Source organism: Procambarus clarkii, chromosome 68 (assembly GCF_040958095.1).
Source record: "Procambarus clarkii isolate CNS0578487 chromosome 68, FALCON_Pclarkii_2.0, whole genome shotgun sequence".
Lineage (NCBI taxonomy): Eukaryota > Metazoa > Arthropoda > Malacostraca > Decapoda > Cambaridae > Procambarus > Procambarus clarkii.
This window is the reverse complement of record NC_091217.1, coordinates 14,514,512-14,537,178: the sequence shown is the minus strand read 5'-3', so window position 1 is coordinate 14,537,178 and position 22,667 is coordinate 14,514,512. Positions and strand designations below refer to the sequence as shown.

The window sequence follows — 22,667 nt, the reverse complement described above, 5'->3', positions numbered from 1 at the left end:
TTTGCGTTGTATCTTCTTTTAATCCGGTGAGCATATCACGATCTTTGGATTTTTCTATATGCGACTTGGCGATCTCATTGTTCTCTACAGGCGCCCCTATACCATATTGCACTGCAGCAGCAATAATGCAGGGGAGATTTTCAGCTCGACGATTGGAGACATGAATTGAACCGGGAATTGGGCGATCATGGGGAACACATCTCTTGAGATTATACAAAGGCCTGCGTTCACCATAGGCGCTTGCGTGTTTGTATTTCACTGATATGTCCTTCGCCATCCCGTACGGGACGCAAGATATGCAGTTTACAGGATACACAATGCAAGTTTCATTATTGCAAAATTCTTCATCGGTTAAATATCCGGTGTGCGTTTCCAGCCACGTCTCCATTTTTCTTTTTTTTTTACTTTCCCTTATGTTTTGGATAAAGCCTAGTCAACCGCCCTGTGTCGACCCTGCGAATATTCGTCGTGGGGGCTTTGCGCCCTTATATCTCCATCCCTGCTAGTGCGTGTAAAAGTTACCACGTACTGAGCAAATATTTATATTATTATTATAAGGGCCTCGACCAACAAGAAGCCCATAGGAACATTTTTTTTATCACTGACTTAATTAGTATAAAAAAAAACACCTCAAATAGCGCAATATGTATCTCAAAATATCTTGCCATAAAATATCAATATACGTCAGCTTAATACCCAAACACTGGCAACCTTTTTTTTCAGAAGCAGAAAAGGTCAAACACAGTGCGACATGTTACAATTTTTTTTTTAATGTCCCCCCCCCCCCCACATGAAAAAAACCACCATAGTCAGACCATATTCCCTTAATGAAATATATATAAAGTCATGGAGGCCACATCATTATTGGAAGGTTTGTGATAACTTATTGACATTAGGGATACCTTATGTAGTTAATGACATTTCTCGATAATTATCACCAAAAATAAGTACTTGGTCACCTTTCCTAGACTACCAACTGCCATCTTTTTTTTTTAATTCACTGCATTATGCAACATGATTTAGCACATTTGCGAGTCATTTTTTCCTTTCCCTGTTTCCTCATAATTATGCCATAAAAAAAAAGAGTAGCGGTGGCTAGAATTGCCAAACCAAAAAAAAAAAAAAACTAGCACATATGTAGCGATCTTTGACACTTATTTCGGGGAGGGAAAGGACGGGCAATATATAGCCTACGATCTTGCCTCCATTCGCCAGTGTCGCACCAGTACACAATGGAACCTTCCCGTACTAAAACGTTTTACTCCAGGGACAGTCTTAAATGTGCCCAAATGCGTTTAGACACCTTTATAAATTGGCCTGTCGAGTGGCTAAACCCCCAAGACCTGCTGAATGAGGGATTTTATTATCTGAGAGTTGCGGATCATTGTTCCTGCGCCTTTTGTTGTAAAGTTGTGCATGCTTGGATTGAGGGCGATACGCCCCGTAGTAGGCATGCGAAAGTGTCGCCAAATTGTTCCTTCATAAGAGGCGAAAAGGACAATAACGTTCCTTTGGAAATCACCAAACTGGCATTCGAATATGGGCTGGATTTCTTTTCACCCCTATTCGAACCAAAGAATATAGCAACATCTGATCGTGAGTATATTGTATAAATATAATTTACTAGTTTATCTGTGAATAATTAGTATTGGCGATGTGGAGGGAGGACAAAAAAAATAAGTATAAACGCAGGAAGTCTTTTCAAATAATTTTTCTTTATTTTTTTTTGTTTTTGAAAGAATTGACTTAGAACCTGTGTCTTATGCATATATGTGATGGAGCATCTTTGTTTTTTTAGAGACCCCACCCCGCGAGGAAGAAACTAAAATGACTGGAGATGATTTGCAGGTTCTGGGGGTAATTCCATACGCTAAACCTAGATATCCAGGCTTGGCAACATACAAACAGCGTTTGGAAACATTCGACCTCAGCTGGACTGGTTGTGTCAAGCAAACATCTCACGAATTGGCAGAATCAGGATTTTTCTTCTGTGGTAAACAAATATTGTTGGAGTTTTTGTTATTTTTAGTGTGTGCGTGTGTATCCTCCTGGCCGGGGAGAATTTACTGGGCGCAAATCCTTAACTGTAGCCTCTGTTTGACTCAACAGTAAAATGGGTACTTGGTTGTAAAAAAAACGATTCATCGAGGTGGGGATTGTATTCTAGGGACCTGCCCGAAATGCTAGGCCGTACAAGAATGTAACAACTCTTGTATATATCTGAAAAAAAAGTGTGTTTACTCCCCCAATTGTGCTTGCGGGGGGGAGCTCTGGCTCTTTGGTCCCGGGAAGTGTGTGTGTGTGTGTGTGTGTGTGTGTGTGTGTGTGTGTGTGTGTGTGTGTGTGTGTGTGTGTGTGTGTGTGTGTGTGTGTGTGTGTGTGCGCGCGCGTGTGTGTTTTTGTATTACAACATTGCCGGATGTGAGCTATATTAATAATAATGAATGGGAATATTTTTTTTCTTAAATTTACAGGCCTAAGTGACCACATGCGCTGCTTTTTCTGGGAATATTTTTTTTCTTAAATTTACAGGCCTAAGTGACCACATGCGCTGCTTTTTCTGTGGGAATGGTTTTCGTAATTGGGAACCCGCTGACGACCCTTGGACACTGCACGGGCAATGGTATCCTGAGTGCACCTTTGTCAACATTAAAAAGGATGCACAGTTCATTAAGAATGCTAGAGAATCTTCGCAGCGTCGAACTATAAAACCCATAGATGAACATCTTTTAACTGGTCTGATGGAAGGTTTGGGTTTTTTCCCAGCATTAATTGAACATTTTGGATTTCCTGATGTCTGTGTGAGACCTGCCTTAAGGCTATATCTCAAAAGCACCAAAGATTTATTACCGTTTGTTACAGAGGCCAGATGTATAGAATTAATGTTGTGGTATATGCAAGAGAGCACTAAAGCCGAAATGGGTTTAAGGGGAATTCATCATGAGGATGTGGAAGGTAGGGTAGAGCCTGCAAATCTGGAATGGCAATCCGCGCCCTCTGACATGGAAACAGTCGCCACAGCTAATGAAATGGATGTCGACGTTGTTGGATCAATGAGCGGGTTCATGAGCACTAATCTTGGTTTGCGGGCTTTGCCTTCTCCTGTTGAAACAGAGGCGGAAGAGACGACTATACTCGCTAATGAAATGGATGTTGAAACTGGCGAAGAGGCCACAGACTTTGATGCGACATCCCATGTTGAAACTGTGATGAACACATCTACGCCAACGTATTGGGCTGCTGATATTTTGTGTAAGGTGTGCTTTAACAATGCGTTGAGTGTCGTACTGCTGCCCTGCAGACATATGGTAACATGCAGTAATTGTCTTGTATCTATGAGAAACTGCCCCATTTGCAGACGCACCATTTCGCATGTCCTTCGACCGATTATTTCCTAAGAAGACAAAAAAGGCATAGAGACTAATTTATTTATGTAAATAAAAATTGTACAAATGTCGAGTTGTTTTTTTATATTCATAAATTAGTATAAATAAGCTCACATTTTCATGAACAGTATTTTTTTTTTGGTGGGGGGGGGGATTAGATTGCAATTGCTTATTTACTGCCCTAAAATCATTGATCCGGGGGGTGGGGGCGAGATACTGCCTCATTTAGAGAAATTTGCTATGTGCAATAGCTCGGACGTTGGGGAACTGAACCGGGTCCTGCACGAAGGTTGCTCAACATTCCGCTCGAATATGGACAAAAATAAAATCTCTCTCTCTCTCTTTCTGAGGTAAAGAACCTTTTGAGAACTAGCACTCAAAGGTTATAAAAAAGATTAACAACTTTATAATTAGAGAGGCTGCTAAGATAATGAATCATTTAGTGAAATTTGTAATGTCCAATATCTCGGACGTTGGGGAACTGAACCAGGACCCGCACGAAGGTTGTTCAACATTCCGCTCGAATATGGACAAAAATAGAATCTCTCTCTCTCTCTCTTTCTTTCTGAGGTAAAGAACCTTTTTGAGACCTAGCACTCAAAGGTTAAAAAAAAAAGATTAACACCTTTATAATTAGAGAGACAGCTAAGATACTGCATCATTTAGTGAAATTTGTAATGTCCATTAGCTCGGACGTTGGGGAACTGAACCAGGGCCCGCACGAAGGTTGCTCTGCTCCTGTGCAAATGAGGAAACATTTGGGAGAAAGAGAGGAAGCAAGATTTACTCCCTTAGAAAACATTTATAAAAAAATTTGTGGCCAGAGTTTTGAAAATATTGGCAACTTTCATTTTTTATACAGAATGAAACTCTTAATTAATAAATAATATATATATCCTGAAGAATAAATCTTCCTCTATGAAACATATATTTTTAATTAGTTTTAAAAGTTTGTATTTACTGTAATGATGAAGCCTTCCAACCATGGCTCATTAAAAGTTTTTTTTTGTTTATGAAATCGTGTAAGTATTTATGCAATATTTATTATAAAACAATCATAATACGCAGTGGGATATCATTTTTATAAAGAGGCTTTATAAGGTAAATATAATAGCAATGCGAAACTCTTTCTATCTGACGTATTATTTTAAATAAATGCATTTGGGCGAAAAACATGTCTATTGCCTGCGTAAGCGACTTGGGTGGGCTCTTGCAGATTCTATGTATTTTAATCTCGAAACATTCGAGTGCCAAGAACAACTCTCGTGCAGGCCCGCATTCAGTTTTCGACGTTCAAGCTTTTGCTATAGTAAATGTCTCTAAAAATGAGGCCGTATCTCGCCCTGACCAACTGTTTTTGGCTCAATTGTAATCCATCCAGCCGCAAGTCAGCTGGGCAGGACCCAGTGCAGGTTTGGAAGGCTTTGGAAATTAAGCACCGTAAGATTGTGAGTGTTCAAGTTTAGGGGGGACTAAGTATTTTGCGCGAATGTGAAAGCCCTGGGTTTATTTGTGTAAGTTAAAAATTGAGTTTTTGTTTGTGTATAAGAGTTTAGCAATGTGTTTAAGTAAGATTGTGCAACAGTTTTAAGTTTAGGGGGGACTAAGTACAGATAGCGCCAGTCGTTGCGCTATATGAAGTTATTGGGCCCCCACCAGAATAGCTGAAAACTATTATGATGTTAAAAAATAAAATTTAATACAGAATACAAACAGATTCCCAGTACGTATTAATTTGCTTAAACCACTCAAGTACTTTCTTTTATAGTATATTTATGAGTGTCAAATTAATATTTGGAGTGTCAAACCCCAACACAATATGGCTGAGGCCCCACTATTTAAACTTCTTTTCGTATGCTATGAAATATCACAGGTATTGTTAATGCTTGTAATGTTTATTACAAAAGATAGACATACATTTGATGCTATTTTTCATATTAAAATCTAATTTGAGGCCCGAAACATATATCTATAAACAGGTTAGAACCATACAAATTCAATTATGCCTTTTTCACCAGTAATCAACTGTATGCCATAGAAAATGGAATCTTTACTATAGCTACAGAAAACGGAGCAAAGCCAAGGGGGGATGACTGAAATAAACAGTTTCCAACCTGACTCTTCTCGCACATAAACATGTCTTTCTTGACCTCATTTCAAATTATATAGAGTACTGAAAGCTCATTTTCCATAGCAAATATACTAAGGAACTCATTTTACGACTAGAACGCAAACTAGGACCCCTCATTCAGATTCAAAACACGAGAATTATTGACTGAATATTTCCCCACTATCAAGCACACAGGACTTTAAAGCTATCTTAACTTCTTTAAAACCCCAATATGACCCATCTCACATGCAGATCCTGTTCTATGACTCGCCCTTCATGTCAATGTACCCCACAGTATCATGCAAATTCAAGATAAGGCTTACTACACCTATATATCCAAACTTGGTCTTTGTAAGGAATCTTGACCCCCCCTTGTATGCTTGACCCCCACTGGGGTTTTCCACCTCTGACCATTACAGAAAATGGAGCTGTGCCCAAGGGCTCCCTATACTATTCAGTCATAGCCTCATTAAAGTACTCCAAAAAACTTCTATATTCGCTTTCAACTGTGTTTCTTGGTTTGAATCTATTGAACATTCACCCTCTGATCCATTCAAAAGTAAGGGCCCCCAAATTGATACCGTAGTACTCTCGTAACACCCCCGGGACAAATCGTGCATTTTTGCTCATGCCATTAAAATACTCCAAAAACGTTTATACGCCTTTCACCAGTGTATTTTTTGGTTTCCAACTATTGAACATTCATCCTCGGTACCTCTCATAAGTAGAGACCCCCTCCTTGAGGCCCTAGACTCATCTTAAAGCAAGGCGACAAAAAGTAAAAAAAAAACAGGTTAGGATAGGGCACCAGTTCCTCAGGTACACCCTTGGTGGTGGTCTCCCCCGGGACCCCAGGGGGGACCACCACCCCACCACCGCCAGCCAGCCAGGAGCGCGCTGACTGTGCCCTAACCTAACCACCTAAACAAGAGGAATGGATGATCTGGCCCAACAGGGTCAAGTCGGCATGGAAGTGCCCAACCGTTTCTGAAATTTTTTTACCTCAATCTGTCTCCTTATTCACTACTGACGTGGACCTGACCGCAGTTGGAAGGTTGATAAAGTGGGACATGAACACTACCTGCACATGCATCAACGGGTGTGAAGTGTTGGGAGAAACCTGCACATGCATCAACGGGTGTGAAGTGTTGGGGAGAAACCTGCACATGCATCAACGGGTGTAAAGTGTTGGGAGAAACAAGTTTTACTTCTGCCACGGCCAGGACCAGAGGTCGCGAGTTCAACTAAACGAGAGATGCAGAAGTTAGTGAAAATATTTCTTCTCAGAGTTGTAAATGTCTGGAAGGCTTTGATGTTAGTGGTTGTGACGCTGCCGAGGAGTATGGTAGCTTAAAGATGGAGGTGCATGCGCTCACGCACGCACGGGAATTAAACTTCGTCACTGTTAGGCAGAAGAGTTAGAGGGGACATGATCACCACATACAAAATTCTCAGAGGAATTGATAGGGTAGAAAAAGACAGACTATTTAACACAAGGGGCACACGCACTAGGGGACGCAGGTGGAAATTGAGTACCCAAATGAGCCATAGAGACGTTAGAAATATTTTTTTCAGTGTCAGAGTAGTAGACAAATGGAATGCATTAGGAAGTGATGTGGTGGAGGCTGACTCCATACTCAGCTTCAAGTGTAGATATGATAGAGCCCAGTAGGCACAGGAACCTGTACACCTGTTCTTTGACAGTTGAGAGGCGGGACCAAAGAGTCAGAGCTCAACTCCCGCAAGCACAATTAGGTAAGTACAATTAGACAATTAGGTAAGAGTACACACACACACACACACACACACACACACACACACACACACACACACACACACACACACACACACACACACACACACACACATACACACACTTTCACCCAGAATGAGGAAGATATCGAGTGTGGGATTCTCTCCTGCAGTCTTCCCTAGACCTACACCACCCCATCATAGATCCAACAGTTAACAAAATTTTTAACATAGTTCCTACTGAAGGATCAGATAATTATATGTATTAAGTCCGGCTGCAATAACTACTACAGGACTATACTACTGGATAATCTAATGGGTATAAATATAAAGTAAAAATTAATGAACCCATAAATAAAATAACTCGAGCGAAGATGAGTTCTGAAGCACAGTGTCCTTTATTAAGTCAGGTTCTGAAAATGGTCAAGAGGCTGAAGGTTCAGGAATGGAGACGCTGTTTTAACCAACCATATTCTTAAGCAGTCACCGTGGCGTTGTGGTCACTCACTCACCTGGCGCTTCGCCAGTGATTTGGCCTGGGTTCATATCCTAGTCAGGGAGGATTGACTAGGTGCCAATCCTTGTGTGTATGCCTCTATGGGATTTTTCCTGCATCACTTGTAAATTGTTTAATGCAATAAGATGAAAATAAAATACTGTTGTTTTGTAGTAATTAACATATAAATAATAATAGTTTAGTCAGACATGAGAGACGGCGTCCGTGACACATTATTCCAGGTCAACCTCGCTACTGCGTCTCCTATCTTGAGGTTATCTTGAGATGATTTCGGGGCTTTAGTGTCCCCGCGGCCCGGTCCTCGACCAGGCCTCCACCCCCAGGAAGCAGCCCGTGACAGCTGACTAACACCCAGGTACCTGTTAAACTACTAGGTAACAGGGGCATAGGGTGAAAGAAACTCTGCCCATTGTTTCTCGCCGGCGCCTGGGATCGAACCCAGGACCACAGGATCACAAGTCCAGCGTGCTGTCCGCTCGGCCGTCCGGCGCCTACCGACATGTTATTACTGACTATAACACTCACAGTCTGAGGTGATACTCGGTGGGGGATGACGCTGAAATATACATAAATGTATTTCCCTAAATTAAACTGAATTATCAGTAACTAAATTCAGGATCAGTAATATCAGTTAACATAACACTTCTCCTTCCTAAGTCCATACTAACCGTACAGGGGGAGTGAGAGGTGAGCAGGGAGGGTGAGGGAGGAGGAGCCAGTGTTGGAGGATGTGTTGGAGAGGCGAGACTGGTGGAGGCAGCACCAACACCTCCCCCCAGTCTAGCACACAGTGTGACCCTCAGCCACACGTCAGGAACGCAACCACTACGCTAAACCTGGCATGAGTATAATGTTCGGGTTAACTAATAACTTTGTATAACATTATAGCCATATAGTAATGTTGTTGTTAGCCGGTTATGCCACAGGTCAACCCATCCGGAAGGGTGAAATTGTGACCTCATGAGACCATTAACAATTTGGCTGGTTATCACATGGACGCGTGAGAACACTCTCACCACTTGACGGTTCACAAGGTCAAGTTTACCTGTACCAGACAGGTCAGTTGATCGTTAACCACCGGTTAACGATGGGTTAAAAAGCTCAGCTTTTTAGCTCAGCTCCTCTAATTTTTATTTCTAACTAATATGATTTAAAGTAGAATAAAACTTATTAACAAATGTGTCATCAATTAAGTGTTGATGAGGAAGAACATTCTAGAATAACCTCCACCTGGTATGTGACGGGAGATTTACTCGGGGGAGAACTCATAACATTATACAGTCCACTTTGAGAAAAAAATTAAATAATAAAGTAAAATTATAATGTTTAAATAACAGAAAAAAATGAATACTTCCCACTGGTAAAATTTCCCCCCAGCCTCTGTTCACCCAACAGCCTGGTTGATCAGTGCAGCAACCAGGAGACGACCGGGCCGCGGGGACGCTGAGCCCCGGAAGCACCTCAAGGTAACCTCAAGGTAACTACCCAGCAGTAAAATGCGTACCTGGTTGTTAAACGATTTGGCGGGTCGTATTCCGGAGAAAAATTAGCATTAAGGACCTGCCCGACCCGCTATGTGTGCTGCTGACTTTACACGACTGTAACAACTCTTGTATATATAAATACAAAAAAGTGAGGAGAATATTCCGCTTGAGTAATATACTGTATAAATATATGCCCAAAGCAGCCAGGAAGTGACTCAGTACTCAGCACTGTGGCAAGTCTAAGAACGGCAGGATATCATCAAGTTGCCATATCAGAAGACAATAAAGATTTTAGTGGACTAGGATACTAAATGGAAGCAATCGTTATATCCATATATGTTAGACTTTAATTACATACAAATCAATATACTTTAAATTCAACGTGAACGTTGTATTGGGGTTAAGCCCTTGTGTGGGGTGACTGGTGCCCCCTGTGTGGGGTGACTGGTGCCCCCTGTGTGGGGTGACTGGTGCCCCCTGTGTGGGGTGACTGGTGCCCCCTGTGTGGGGTGACTGGTGCCCCCTGTGTGGGGTGACTGGTGCCCCCTGTGTGGGGTGACTGGTGCCCCCTGTGTGGGGTGACTGGTGCCCCCTGTGTGGGGTGACTGGTGCCCCACTGTGTGGGGTGACTGGTGCCCCACTGTGTGGGGTGACTGGTGCCCCACTGTGTGGGGTGACTGGTGCCCCCTGTGTGGGGTGACTGGTGCCTCCTGTGTGGGGTGACTGGTGCCTCCTGTGTGGGGTGACTGGTGCCCCCTGTGTGGGGTGACTGGTGCCCCCTGTGTGGGGTGACTGGTGCCCCCTGTGTGGGGTGACTGGTGCCCCCTGTGTGGGGTGACTGGTGCCCCCTGTGTGGGGTGACTGGTGCCTCCTGTGTGGGGTGACTGGTGCCTCCTGTGTGGGGTGACTGGTGCCTCCTGTGTGGGGTGACTGGTGCCCCCTGTGTGGGGTGACTGGTGCCCCCTGTGTGGGGTGACTGGTGCCCCCTGTGTGGGGTGACTGGTGCCCCCTGTGTGGGGTGACTGGTGCCTCCTGTGTGGGGTGACTGGTGCCTCCTGTGTGGGGTGACTGGTGCCTCCTGTGTGGGGCGACTGGTGCCCCCTGTGTGGGGTGACTGGTGCCCCCTGTGTGGGGTGACTGGTGCCCCCTGTGTGGGGTGACTGGTGCCCCCTGTGTGGGGTGACTGGTGCCCCCTGTGTGGGGTGACTGGTGCCCCCTGTGTGGGGTGACTGGTGCCCCCTGTGTGGGGTGACTGGTGCCCCCTGTGTGGGGTGACTGGTGCCCCCTGTGTGGGGTGACTGGTGCCCCCTGTGTGGGGTGACTGGTGCCCCCTGTGTGGGGTGACTGGTGCCCCCTGTGTGGGGTGACTGGTGCCCCCTGTGTGGGGTGACTGGTAGTAGTGGAATCTGTAACTACAAGGGGCCGTTTTGGTTTTTCCGGATGGTCCCTCGTAGTCCAGGGGGTGTTTCCATCCCCCCCCTGAACCCCCCCCCCCCCACTCACTCTCTCACTCACTCACTCACTCACTCACTCACTCACTCACTCACTCACTCACTCACTCACTCTCTCCCCCTTCCTCATCTCGCCAGAATTTGGATATTGATTGAGAAGGGAGATGAGATCATTACTGCCGCCCTCCCTCCCCCCCCCCCCTACACCTCCACTCCCTTCCATCTGTATATTCCCTTGTACATCATCTGTGTACTTCCATAAACACCATCTGTATACTCCCGTATACACGTTCTTTATACAGTATAAATCATCCTGATTTACGTCAATCAGGATGATTTCCCAGTTGCAATTCCATTACCATGTCGTAGCTCAATCGACTAAGGCAGCGTCTGGGATCCTCTAGGACGTAGGTTCGAACCCTCGTCACGGCCCTTGTGGATTTGTTCATTTGATGCATCACGCTATTGTGATTTCTGTGTGTAACGAAGGTGGCTTAGTGAATAACTTTGATGACTAAGAATAACTTCTGATGATTGAGAATAACTTTTGAGGCCATGAGTAGTATTAGTGACGTCTTTGAGTGCGTTATTGATGTCTTTGATTGTGTCTTGATGTCACTGAGTGCGTGACTGATGAGTTTGAGAAAAAGTTATCTTGAGGTTATCTTGATTTCGGGGCTTAGCTTTCCCTGGGCCCGGTCCTCGACCAGGTCTTCTTTTTGTTACACAGACCCAGGGAGCAGCCCGTAGTAGCTGTCTAACTCCCGGGTACCCATTTACTGCTAGGTAACAGGGTCATCCAGGTGAAAGAAACTCTGCCTATTTGTCTCCGCCTCCACCGGGGATCGAACCCTGAACCTCAGGACTACGAATCCTAAGCGCTGTCCACTCAGCTATCAGGCCCCTCGGAGAAAGCCTAACTAATTTCATCATATATAATTGCGTCAGAACAACTGGTTGATAAGGCTACATTAATGTCACCAGCTGACAGTGAGTGAGTGACCCGGCGACTAGCGGTACAACCTTGAGGTTACCTTGAGGTGCTTCCGGGGCTTAGCGTCCCCGCGGCCCGGTCGTCAACCAGGCCTCCTGGTTGCCGGACTGATCAACCAGGCTGTTGGACGCGACTGCTCACAGCCTGACGTATGAGTCACAGCCTGGTTGATCAGTTATCCTTTGGAGGATACCTGACTTAGTCTACAAGGGTAGAGTAATGGAGGGCCGGGCGCCGCATCAACCACCGTTCAGCGACTAAGCTCGGCGCTTCTTGTGAGGGACATTAACAATGGCAGGACACACGCCGCCTCGACACCAATTATATTCAATTACAGCTTCTTGCCAGTGTTGTAATACGAGCACAACCAGTAGTGGGGTGAGGTGGTCCAAGGTGAGGCTCCTGCACCACAACCAGTAGTGGGGTGAGGTGGTCCAAGGTGAGGCTCCGGCACCACAACCAGTAGTGGGGTGAGGCGGTCCAAGGTGAGGCTCCGGCACCAGGCCTTCATGTGGCAGCTGATGGTATTAATGTACCTCCAGGATTTACTGTATGATCTCTGCGGTATTTGTTGCCTCACAACTGGTACTTGTTGCCTCACAACTGGTACTTGTTGCCTCACAACTGGTACTTGTTGCCTCACAACTGGTATTTGTTGCCTCACAACTGGTATTTGTTGCCTCACAACTGGTACTTGTTGCCTCACAACTGGTACTTGTTGCCTCACAACTGGTACTTGTTGCCTCACAACTGGTACTTGTTGCCTCACAACTGGTACTTGTTGCCTCACAACTGGTATTTGTTGCCTCACAACTGGTACTTGTTGCCTCACAACTGGTACTTGTTGCCTCACAACTGGTACTTGTTGCCTCACAACTGGTATTTGTTGCCTCACAACTGGTATTTGTTGCCTCACAACTGGTATTTGTTGCCTCACAACTGGTATTTGTTGCCTCACAACTGGTACTTGTTGCCTCACAACTGGTACTTGTTGCCTCACAACTGGTACTTGTTGCCTCACAACTGGTATTTGTTGCCTCACAACTGGTATTTGTTGCCTCACAACTGGTACTTGTTGCCTCACAACTGGTACTTGTTGCCTCACAACTGGTACTTGTTGCCTCACAACTGGTACTTGTTGCCTCACAACTGGTACTTGTTGCCTCACAACTGGTACTTGTTGCCTCACAACTGGTATTTGTTGCCTCACAACTGGTATTTGTTGCCTCACAACTGGTATTTGTTGCCTCACAACTGGTATTTGTTGCCTCACAACTGGTACTTGTTGCCTCACAACTGGTATTTGTTGCCTCACAACTGGTATTTGTTGCCTCACAACTGGTACTTGTTGCCTCACAACTGGTATTTGTTGCCTCACAACTGGTATTTGTTGCCTCACAACTGGTATTTGTTGCCGCACAACTGGTATTTGTTGCCTCACAACTGGTACTTGTTGCCTCACAACTGGTATTTGTTGCCTCACAACTGGTACTTGTTGCCTCACAACTGGTATTTGTTGCCTCACAACTGGTACTTGTTGCCTCACAACTGGTACTTGTTGCCTCACAACTGGTATTTGTTGCCTCACAACTGGTATTTGTTGCCTCACAACTGGTACTTGTTGCCTCACAACTGGTATTTGTTGCCTCACAACTGGTATTTGTTGCCTCACAACTGGTACTTGTTGCCTCACAACTGGTATTTGTTGCCTCACAACTGGTATTTGTTGCCTCACAACTGGTATTTGTTGCCTCACAACTGGTATTTGTTGCCTCACAACTGGTACTTGTTGCCTCACAACTGGTATTTGTTGCCTCACAACTGGTACTTGTTGCCTCACAACTGGTATTTGTTGCCTCACAACTGGTACTTGTTGCCTCACAACTGGTACTTGTTGCCTCACAACTGGTATTTGTTGCCTCACAACTGGTATTTGTTGCCTCACAACTGGTATTTGTTGCCTCACAACTGGTACTTGTTGCCTCACAACTGGTACTTGTTGCCTCACAACTGGTATTTGTTGCCTCACAACTGGTATTTGTTGCCTCACAACTGGTATTTGTTGCCTCACAACTGGTATTTGTTGCAATAATGCAGGAGTTTTTGTTGTGTTGTTGCACGTGCAACTGTTACACTGTCACACAGTTTCTGCAATGTCGCAAGAAAATTTACTGCATTACCTGGTTGATACCTGGTTGATACCTGGTTGATACCTGGTTGATACCTGGTTGATGGGGTTCTGGGAGTTCATCTACTCCCCAAGCCCGGCCCGAGGCCAGGCTTGACTTGAGAGTTTGGTCCACCAGGCTGTTGCTTGGAGCGGCCCGCAGGCCCACATACCCACCACAGCCCGGTTGGTCCGGCACTCCTTGGAGGAATAAATCTAGTTTCCTCTTGAAAATGTCCACATTATCAAGGCATTATCAAAGACGTATTTCTTTTATTATCAAATTAAATATTCAAATGACTGTCTTGGAGTAAAAATAAAAATGCTTACATATGCTTTTCAATATTGTGTCCGTACTTGCTTACTTGTGGCTGAAGGATCAAGGTTTAGCTCTTGGACCCGCCTTTGAGTCACCGGTTGACTAAAGGAATAACCCCTGATCTATGTTTTTATCATATCTGCTTTAAAAGTTATGAATGGAGTTCGCTTCTATAATTTGATCATGTAGTTAATTCTATTTTCCTACAACTCTTACATTAAAAGGAAATTGTCTACCATCTGGATGGCTCGTCTGTTTCTGAACCGTCCTGACAAGCCCTCTTGTTTTATTGGTGTTCATTGTGAATTACTCGTGTTCGTTGTCAACATTTGCATAAGTATTTTATACATCTCTATCATGATAATACTCCATCAACCTTTTTTTTCTAGCTACGTTAAATCCAGCTCTTGCATCATACCTATCCTCATAATTCTGGGACGAGCCTTGTTACTAATCTTTGGATCTATTTAAATGTCCTTGTAAGCTGTTTGAGATTGGGTTCCAGGATGGGGCAGCATACCCTAAGACTGGTCTCAGGCAGCGTATACAGACAACTAAACAAATCCTTATTTTGGTTCTTGAATGATCTGAAGTTTGGTAGTATCGAGTATGCTGGTGATATTATGATATGTGTATGTAGCTCTGTAGTTAGGGTTAATGTCTACTCCCCGATCTTGTCTCTAGTCGCTAGAGGGAGGCAGTTTCTCTAGTCGCTAGAGGGAGGCAGTTTCTCTAGTCGCTAGAGGGAGGCAGTTTCTCTAGGGTGTGTACAGTCCTCCTGCTCTCCTGCCACCTCCTCCCATATATGAGGTACTGTGTCAAAAGCTTTCTGACAGTCCAAGAAAATGCAGTCTGCCCACCCTTCTCTTTCTTGCCTAATTTTTGTTGCTTGGTCATAGAATTCTATTAAACCTGTGAGAGACGATTTACCATCCCTGAACCCATGCTGGTGGTGTGTCACAAAGCTGGTTCCCTGCAGATGCTCTACGAGCCTTTTCCTCACAATCTTCTCCATCACCTTGCATGGTATACAAGTTAGGAGAACTAGCCTGTAGTTCAGTGCCTCTTGCCTGTTACCCTGTTTGTATATTGGGACTACATTAGCTGTCTTCCAACTTTCTGGTAAGTCTCCTGTTTCCAGTGACCTGTTCCACCATAGAGAGTGGCACACTTAGTGCCTCTGCACCTTCTTTTAGTATCCACGGTGAGATTCTGTCAGGCCCAACAGCCTTTGTCACATTCAGCTCCAACAGATTCCTTTTGACCTTATCACTGGTGAGGTCAAATTCCTCCAAGGCTGCTTGGTTTGCCTCAGTGCAGGGACTTTTCCTTGTTCTATTGTGAAGACCTCCTGGAATCTCCTGTTGAGTTCTTCACATACCTCCTTGTCATTCTCTGTGTATCTGTTCTCCCTTTTCTCAGTTTCATCACTTGTTCCTTCACTGCTGTTATCCTCCTGATGTGGCTGTGGAGCAGCTTTGGTTTACTCGCGATGTCATTTACATAATGTCTCTCTGCTTCTCTCCTCACTCTGAGGTACTCATTCCTGACCCTCTGGTATCTTCCCCTGCTCTGTGTTCTGTTATTCCTGTAGTTTATTCATGTTCCTTTACTCAATTGCTTCGCTACCTTACATTCCTGGTTTAACCATGGATTCCTCTGTTGTTTTTCGGTTTTCTCCTTTAGGACTGGGATAAACTTATCTGCAGCTTCCTGGCACTTCTGGGTGACATAATCCATCATATCCTGCACAGTCTTCTCTGAGTTCTGTTTCCCATGGTATTCCCCTGAGGAAGTTCCTTATCTCATCATATTTTCCTCTTCGGTAATTTAGTCTTTTTCCCTTCCGATCCCATCCTTGGATATGTTATCCCTACCTCCACCAAATACTCAAATATCAATACACTGTGGTCACTCATTCCTATGGGGGCTTCAAATTTGACTTCCTTTATCAGAAATAAGGGAAGTCAAATTTGAAGCCCCCATTTCTGATTCATTCAATGTGAATATCAGCTCGAGTCTAGCTGGTTCTTCATTGACTCTCATTCTTGTGGGTCCCTTGACATGTTAGAGCTCTCCATGTATCTTCACCTCCATGTGGATCCCCATTCTCCCAGTCTATCCTTCCATAGTTGAAATCGCCCACGATTAAGAGTCTGGAGCCATTCCTGCAGGCAACTGAAGCTGCTCTCTCTATTATATTATTGGTTGCCATGTTGTTCCTATCCTATATCAAACTCTTGTCTGGGTCTACCCTGAGTATGGAGGGTCATTAATATGTCATTAATATACACCAGCCAGTTATCCTCAAATGACGCTACTGAGAATAGACAGGGACACAGAGAGAGGCAAAGAAAGCACCGGTAAATATACATAAATATGTTCACAGTATATGTACAATATACTCCATATCTACACAATCCCACAACAACACCGCCTGCAGGCGTCTTAACCCCTCCGACCAGCGTCTGCTGCTGCTCACCTGCAAGTCCTTAAATAATTCCTATCTTCAGAGAACCCTTTTATCTCTCTCAAATTATTGGCCAAATGTTAGTCACTGAGAACGCACAGACAGACCTGTGGACTGACCTGTGGACCAGCTGGTGTAGGCCAGGGTTGGTGTAGGCCAGGGTTGGTGTAGGCCAGGGCTGGTGTAGGCCAGGGCTGGTGTAGGCCAGGGCTGGTGTAGGCCAGGGTTGGTGTAGGCTGTTACCTATCGTACGTTACGGCTCGTGACCCTGAAACAGCTAACAACAAAAAGGTCTAGGGTTATTAAAAAACTGCTGTTCACAAGAGCGGGGCACCAGTATAACCCCTTGATAGGTAAACTTTCTGCAATAACGCCTATAGTATGCACACATACCAATAAACCGTTGGACTCCTTTCTTATTGGTTAACACTGGGTAGTCCACAATGGATTGAATCTTATCTTGTAAGGGAATAATCTTACCTTGCCCTACCTCGTGTCCAAGATAAGTTATTGTACCTCTTGCCCAACTACACTTATTCATATTTATGGTTAACTTTGCGGTTTGCAACACGGTAAACAAGTTCTTAAGGCCTAAGAGATGATCTGCCCAATTCTTACTGTACAAAACAATGTCATCAAGGTAGGCCCTACAATCTGGCACATCCTTGAGTAAGAAATTCATGAGTCTTTGAAAAGTAGCAGGTGCATTTCTCAAACCGAATGGCATGACATTAAATTCATACGCACCATCAGGTGTAACAAAAGCAGTAACCTCCCTAGCATACTCTGTTAATGGGATTTGGTAGTACCCTTTAGTCAAATCAAGCTTACTTACATATTCGGCATGTCCTATGGACTCAATACATTCCTCCAACAAGGGTAAAGGAAAAACGTCCACAGTAGTGCGCTTGTTCAGTTTCCTGTAATCCACGCACAATCTCCAGGTTCCATCTGGTTTTGGCACTAACAAACACGGAGAGCTCCAAGTACTTTGACTTGGCCGAATGAAATCATGCTGGAGCAGATATTCTACTTCTGCTTGTATAATTTTCCTCTTTTCGGGATTCACTCGGTACGGATGTTGTCGAATGGGTGTGCTGTCCAGGAGCTGAATGTCATGTGTGATGAGGTGGGTCTGTGTGGGAACCTCCCCAAACAGAGATGTATGGTTGTCCAGCAGAATCTGGAACTCATCACGTTGCTCCTCCTGTAAATGACATAGCATCTCCCTGCCATTGGAACTGGAACTGTGAAGTTGAATATTAACATCATGTCCCTCATTACAATTATCCTCAGGTGGTAACTCTTCCCGACTAAAACAACCTACTACACCAGGTCCAACATAAGCTTTTAATCTGTTAATGTGCACAGTCATTTGGGGTTCTGAAAGATTAGGGTTAATTAGTTTATAAGTTAGGTCTCCCACCTTTTCCACCACTTGGTAGGGTCCGGCGAACTTATGGGACATGGAAGTCCCCATACGAGGTTTCAACACCAACACCAAATCTCCGACATCAAACGACCTGAGCTTAGCCTTGAACTTCTTGTCATATCTTACTTTCATGGCTTGTTGAGTCCTTCCCAGATGTTCTTTCGCCAACTCACGAGCCCGACACAACTTGTCCTTGACCTCACTCAAGTACAATCCACTCTGATGAACAGAGACATCTCCCAACAACTTTTCTTGTAGCATTTTTAGAGGACCTCTTACTTGGTGACCAAACACTAGTTCAAAAGGTGAACAGCCCAATGACTCTTGTAGCCCTTCTCTAGCAGCAAACAACACAAAGGGAAGATTCTCATCCCAATTACGTGGATGAGTTTCTCCGGTTGTCCTCAACATTTGTTTTAAGGTCTGGTGGAAACGTTCAAGCCCACCTTGGCTTTGTGGATGATATGGACTGGATAATTTGTGCCGAATCCCTCGGGATTCGCAAAAAGTTCTGAAAACTTTAGAAACAAAATTTCCCCCATTGTCACTCTGAATAACTCTAGGCATTCCAAACAACGAAAAGAATCTTTCAAGACACTTGATGAGATTATGAGCCTTGGTATTCCGTAGAGCATAAGCTTCAGGAAATCTAGTAGTCATACACATGAGAGTGAACAAAAACATGTTACCCGACTTAGTCTTAGGTAAAGGACCTACACAATCAATTACAACATGAGTAAAAGGTTCATCAGGAACTACAATAGGTTGCAATGGTGCTCTAGGTACAGATTGATTTGGTTTACCAACAATTTGACAGGGTATACAGTTATGACAATATCCGACCACGTCTTTCTTTAACTTAGGCCAGAAAAAATATTTACATATCTTATGGTACATATTGGTGATACCTTGATGACCTCCCATGGGGTCGTCATGTGCAGCCTGCAGGACCTGCCTACGATACTCATTGGGGACAACGAGTTGGGTTCTAATCTCACAATCATCTGAAGAGGGAGTGCCCTTGGGTCTCCACCTTCTCATCAGAAGTCGATCCTTGAAGAAGAAACCTGTCCCTTCCTCCAATGCATCAACATTATCAGGAGCCTCAGAAATACACTTAATTAAACTAGGATCAGTAGTCTGTACAACACTTAAGGGCAATGACTCAGACTCAGCAGCGAGCGGGCGAGAACCTAGTAGCTTGATCTCTTTTCCTGATTGATCAGAATAAAATGGAGTCATAGCTACTTCGGCCTCACTCTCGACAACTGGTTCACTGGAGACAAGCGGGCAAGGTACAGATAGTTCAGCCTCCTCACCTTCACTTTCCTTGTGGTTTAGGTTTGCCGGGGCTTCTACTACGGCCTCACTCTCATCATCCAGTCGAGTCATAAAGGAATCCTCAAGATCCACCTCCCACTCCTTTTCTGAAGGGGCCCTGGTCTTGGGAACAGCAACCTCAGTGAAGACAGGATTACTCTCACCTGTTAGTCCCATTGATCTAGTTACAACACAAGCAGGGTAAATAATATCATCATCTGCTTCTGGTTGAGCTAATACATTATTGGGTTTAGTGAACATGATGGGACACTTGGGCCCTACAACCTTTCGGTTGCCAAAATCATTACCTAGAATAATGTCTACCCCAGGAATGGGCAGTTGTTTACTTACACCAACATTACACCATCCTGAAGTATAGTTAGAATCAAGGTTAACTTGCATTAAGGACACCGGTTGCACACTACCTGCAATACCTTGGAGAAGCACAACTTCACCAAGATCTCGGGTGTCAACATCCGCAAGTACATTCTGAGTAATAAGAGACTGTGAAGCTCCAGTATCACGGAGTAATTGAACAGTTTTATGTCTACCATTATTACATAATAAGGTACCTGTGGAAATATATAGTTTAAATTCAGCCATCCAATTGGGACTGACTGTAATACATGAAGAATTAATAGGTTGCAATCCTTTACTCATAATAAGACCAGTTGGCCGTAGTTCAGGATGCAAGCTAAAACATGAAGAAATCACATGTCCCCTTCTCTTACAATGGGTACAATACTTGACAGTGGACACACTGGTAGAACCAACTGCCGGTTTAGAATTAGCATTACTAGGCTTAGATGATCCTGGCAATGGAGTAACAATCTTAGGGTTAGTAAGAGAAGAGTTCACCGGAGTAACTGTCGCACCAGGAGACTTATACTGATAAGGAGTTCTGCGAGCATTATAATTTACTCTACGACTAGGCTTAGGTGAAGTGGCCGTAAATTGGGCCTTAGTCAACAACTCGTGCTCATCAGCGAGCTTTGACAGCTCATAAATATCTGTTACATTCTTTTGTTCTGCCATAAAAGTAGACAACTTGTCTGGGAGACATGACAATACTTCTTCCATGATAAGAAGATTCTTTAGAGCATCAAACTCAGTGACTAAAAGTGACTTTAACCATCTGTTGCAAAAATTTGTCTTCTGACGAGTAAAATCTGCTATTGTCTGTTCACTTACCCTCCTTAGGTTCCGAAACTTCTGCCTGTGTGCCTCTGGATTTAATTGATACGCATTTAAGATGCTTTTCTTTACAAATTCGTAATCAAAACTATGAGCGTCAGGTAGGGATGTAAAAACCTCCTGACTACGCCCCTTAAATTGAGACTGCATAATGGCTACCCACTGATCCCTTGGCCAGTTCATACTGATGGCAATTTTATAAAAATGTGCAAAGAAAACCTCAGGATCCTCCTCATTGAACTTGGGCAACTCTATATACTTATTCATCCTTATGGGATTATTATCACTATTTGTTGAAACATTACTAGTATTTCCATGCCCAGCTGCCATACGCTGTGTTTCAAGCCTTAAGTTAGTGTCAGCCATTTGTTGTTGAATCTCTAATTGTTGCTTCTTTGTGGCTTCTAGTTGCAACTCAATTAAACCTCTCTGGTTTTGTGCCGCAATTTCAAAACGCCTAGTCTCAAGCTCCCTCTGCTGAGCTTCAGCCTTTAATATTTGCTGTTGCTGTTGAGCTTCAATCTCTCTTTGATGCGCTTCAGCCTCTAATATTTTCTGTTCTTTTTGAGCTTCAAGCTCTAATTGGCGAGCTTCTAACTCAAGACGCTTTAACGTCATCTGATCACTCGACTCCTCTCTTAACTCCTCTAGACTTTCTTCGTCTAACTCTACATTCTCAACAAAATGCGTCACGATGACTTTCAATATTTGGGCTTTAACCATTCTATTGTTGGCGGTCAAATCCAAATGATTTGCCATTTGTATTAACTCAGTCTTTTTAAGGCTCTGAATCCCTTCAAAGTCTGGGTGAGTCAACAACGATGCAACTTTCTCCTCCATCGTTACTAACACTTGGCACTTGATTCACAACAATAATTAAAACAATGGCACTGCACTATACTTCACTGTAAAATTGTCACCACACTGAAAATTCGCTTGGCCTCACTGCACAAACAAAATATATAGGATGACTTACCTCAAAATCGTGAAACGTTGTTACTTGACACACAGGAAGGCTTGCTTGGCACATGGAGTAGTTCTTAAGAAACACACACACTTGACACACTGGTACCTAGGAAGGCAAGGTTAGATTAGCACAGTTAAGTTTAAATGGGAACAATATCTCCCGGACAGGCCCCCATAACTCTTTGTTACCTATCGTACGTTACGGCTCGTGACCCTGAAACGGCTAACAACAAAAAGGTCTAGGGTTACTAAAAAACTGCTGTTCACAAAAGCGGGGCACCAGTATAACCCCTTGATAGGTAATGAGCACGTAAATAAAAATCTTCTTTTAGGACTGAAAGAATACATATAAAAACTTATATAGATATATATTACATAAATCTCGATAGCAAACAGCTGATTATTTGGTCACAATATATCACATTAAAAATATCACTGTCTCTTCCAGACATTAAATTAATATTATTGTATGGATGGTTATGACAGAACAAAAATGTATAACTTAACTCCACAAGATGCTAACTCTCTGGTTCCGGATCAGCTACTGAATAACAATAACGCGGGAGTCAAAAACATTGCCTTGCCCCGCGAACAATTTGCCAAAGTTACAATATTTATTATTTCTACAATGGAGCAATACATTGTGACAAGAGTAATCTTAAACTAACTTAATGAATAATTAATACATATTGATATACAAAAATAAGGTAATTATTTCTTTACATAGTAATTAAAATACGCATACAGAGGGGAATAATGGCATGCTCACCCAGCAACGGACGATCCCACGACAATTTGCCAGATACAGTTCACTCAATTATTATTCACCTCTGTTACCCACATATGATCACATATAAATCATTAGTTCCCGTGGGAAAACTGAGCACACAAAGAAATAAAACAATCATTCCCACGATACGTTGGGCCTAACGCCAATACTGTAACATGAAATTACTTTTGCATAGAACATATAAGTATATCAATATACATACTTGTAATTTACACACAATTATAAAGGTACATATTAATTTATTTACTTACGTATCTTATAGGGGTACGTAACATAGGCCAGGGTTGGTGTAGGCCAGGGTTGGTGTAGGCCAGG

At 43.7% G+C, this 22,667-nt stretch overlaps 2 protein-coding genes across 4 annotated transcripts in view; both read left to right on the top strand.

The window, feature by feature from the left end:
* LOC123774734 (uncharacterized) overlaps nucleotides 1-22,667 on the top strand; it is a 506,616-nt gene that overhangs the window by 277,635 nt on the left and 206,314 nt on the right. The gene's annotated exons all lie outside the window — the stretch shown is intronic.
* Nucleotides 1,344-3,456, top strand: LOC138355695 (baculoviral IAP repeat-containing protein 8-like). The gene is made up of 2 exons (XM_069311019.1): nucleotides 1,344-1,993; nucleotides 2,533-3,456. Exons 1-2 carry the CDS (start codon nucleotides 1,828-1,830, stop codon nucleotides 3,396-3,398), a joined length of 1,032 nt encoding a protein of 343 aa, XP_069167120.1. The 5' UTR covers nucleotides 1,344-1,827; the 3' UTR covers nucleotides 3,399-3,456.

Bases quoted from the DNA above. Each gene is read 5' to 3' on its own strand.
- LOC138355695 (XM_069311019.1), top strand. From the start codon at position 1,828: ATGACTGGAGATGATTTGCAGGTTCTGGGGGTAATTCCATACGCTAAA. The intron at 1,994-2,532 runs GTAAACAAATAT...TTAAATTTACAG, and splicing joins ATCAGGATTTTTCTTCTGTG to GCCTAAGTGACCACATGCGC.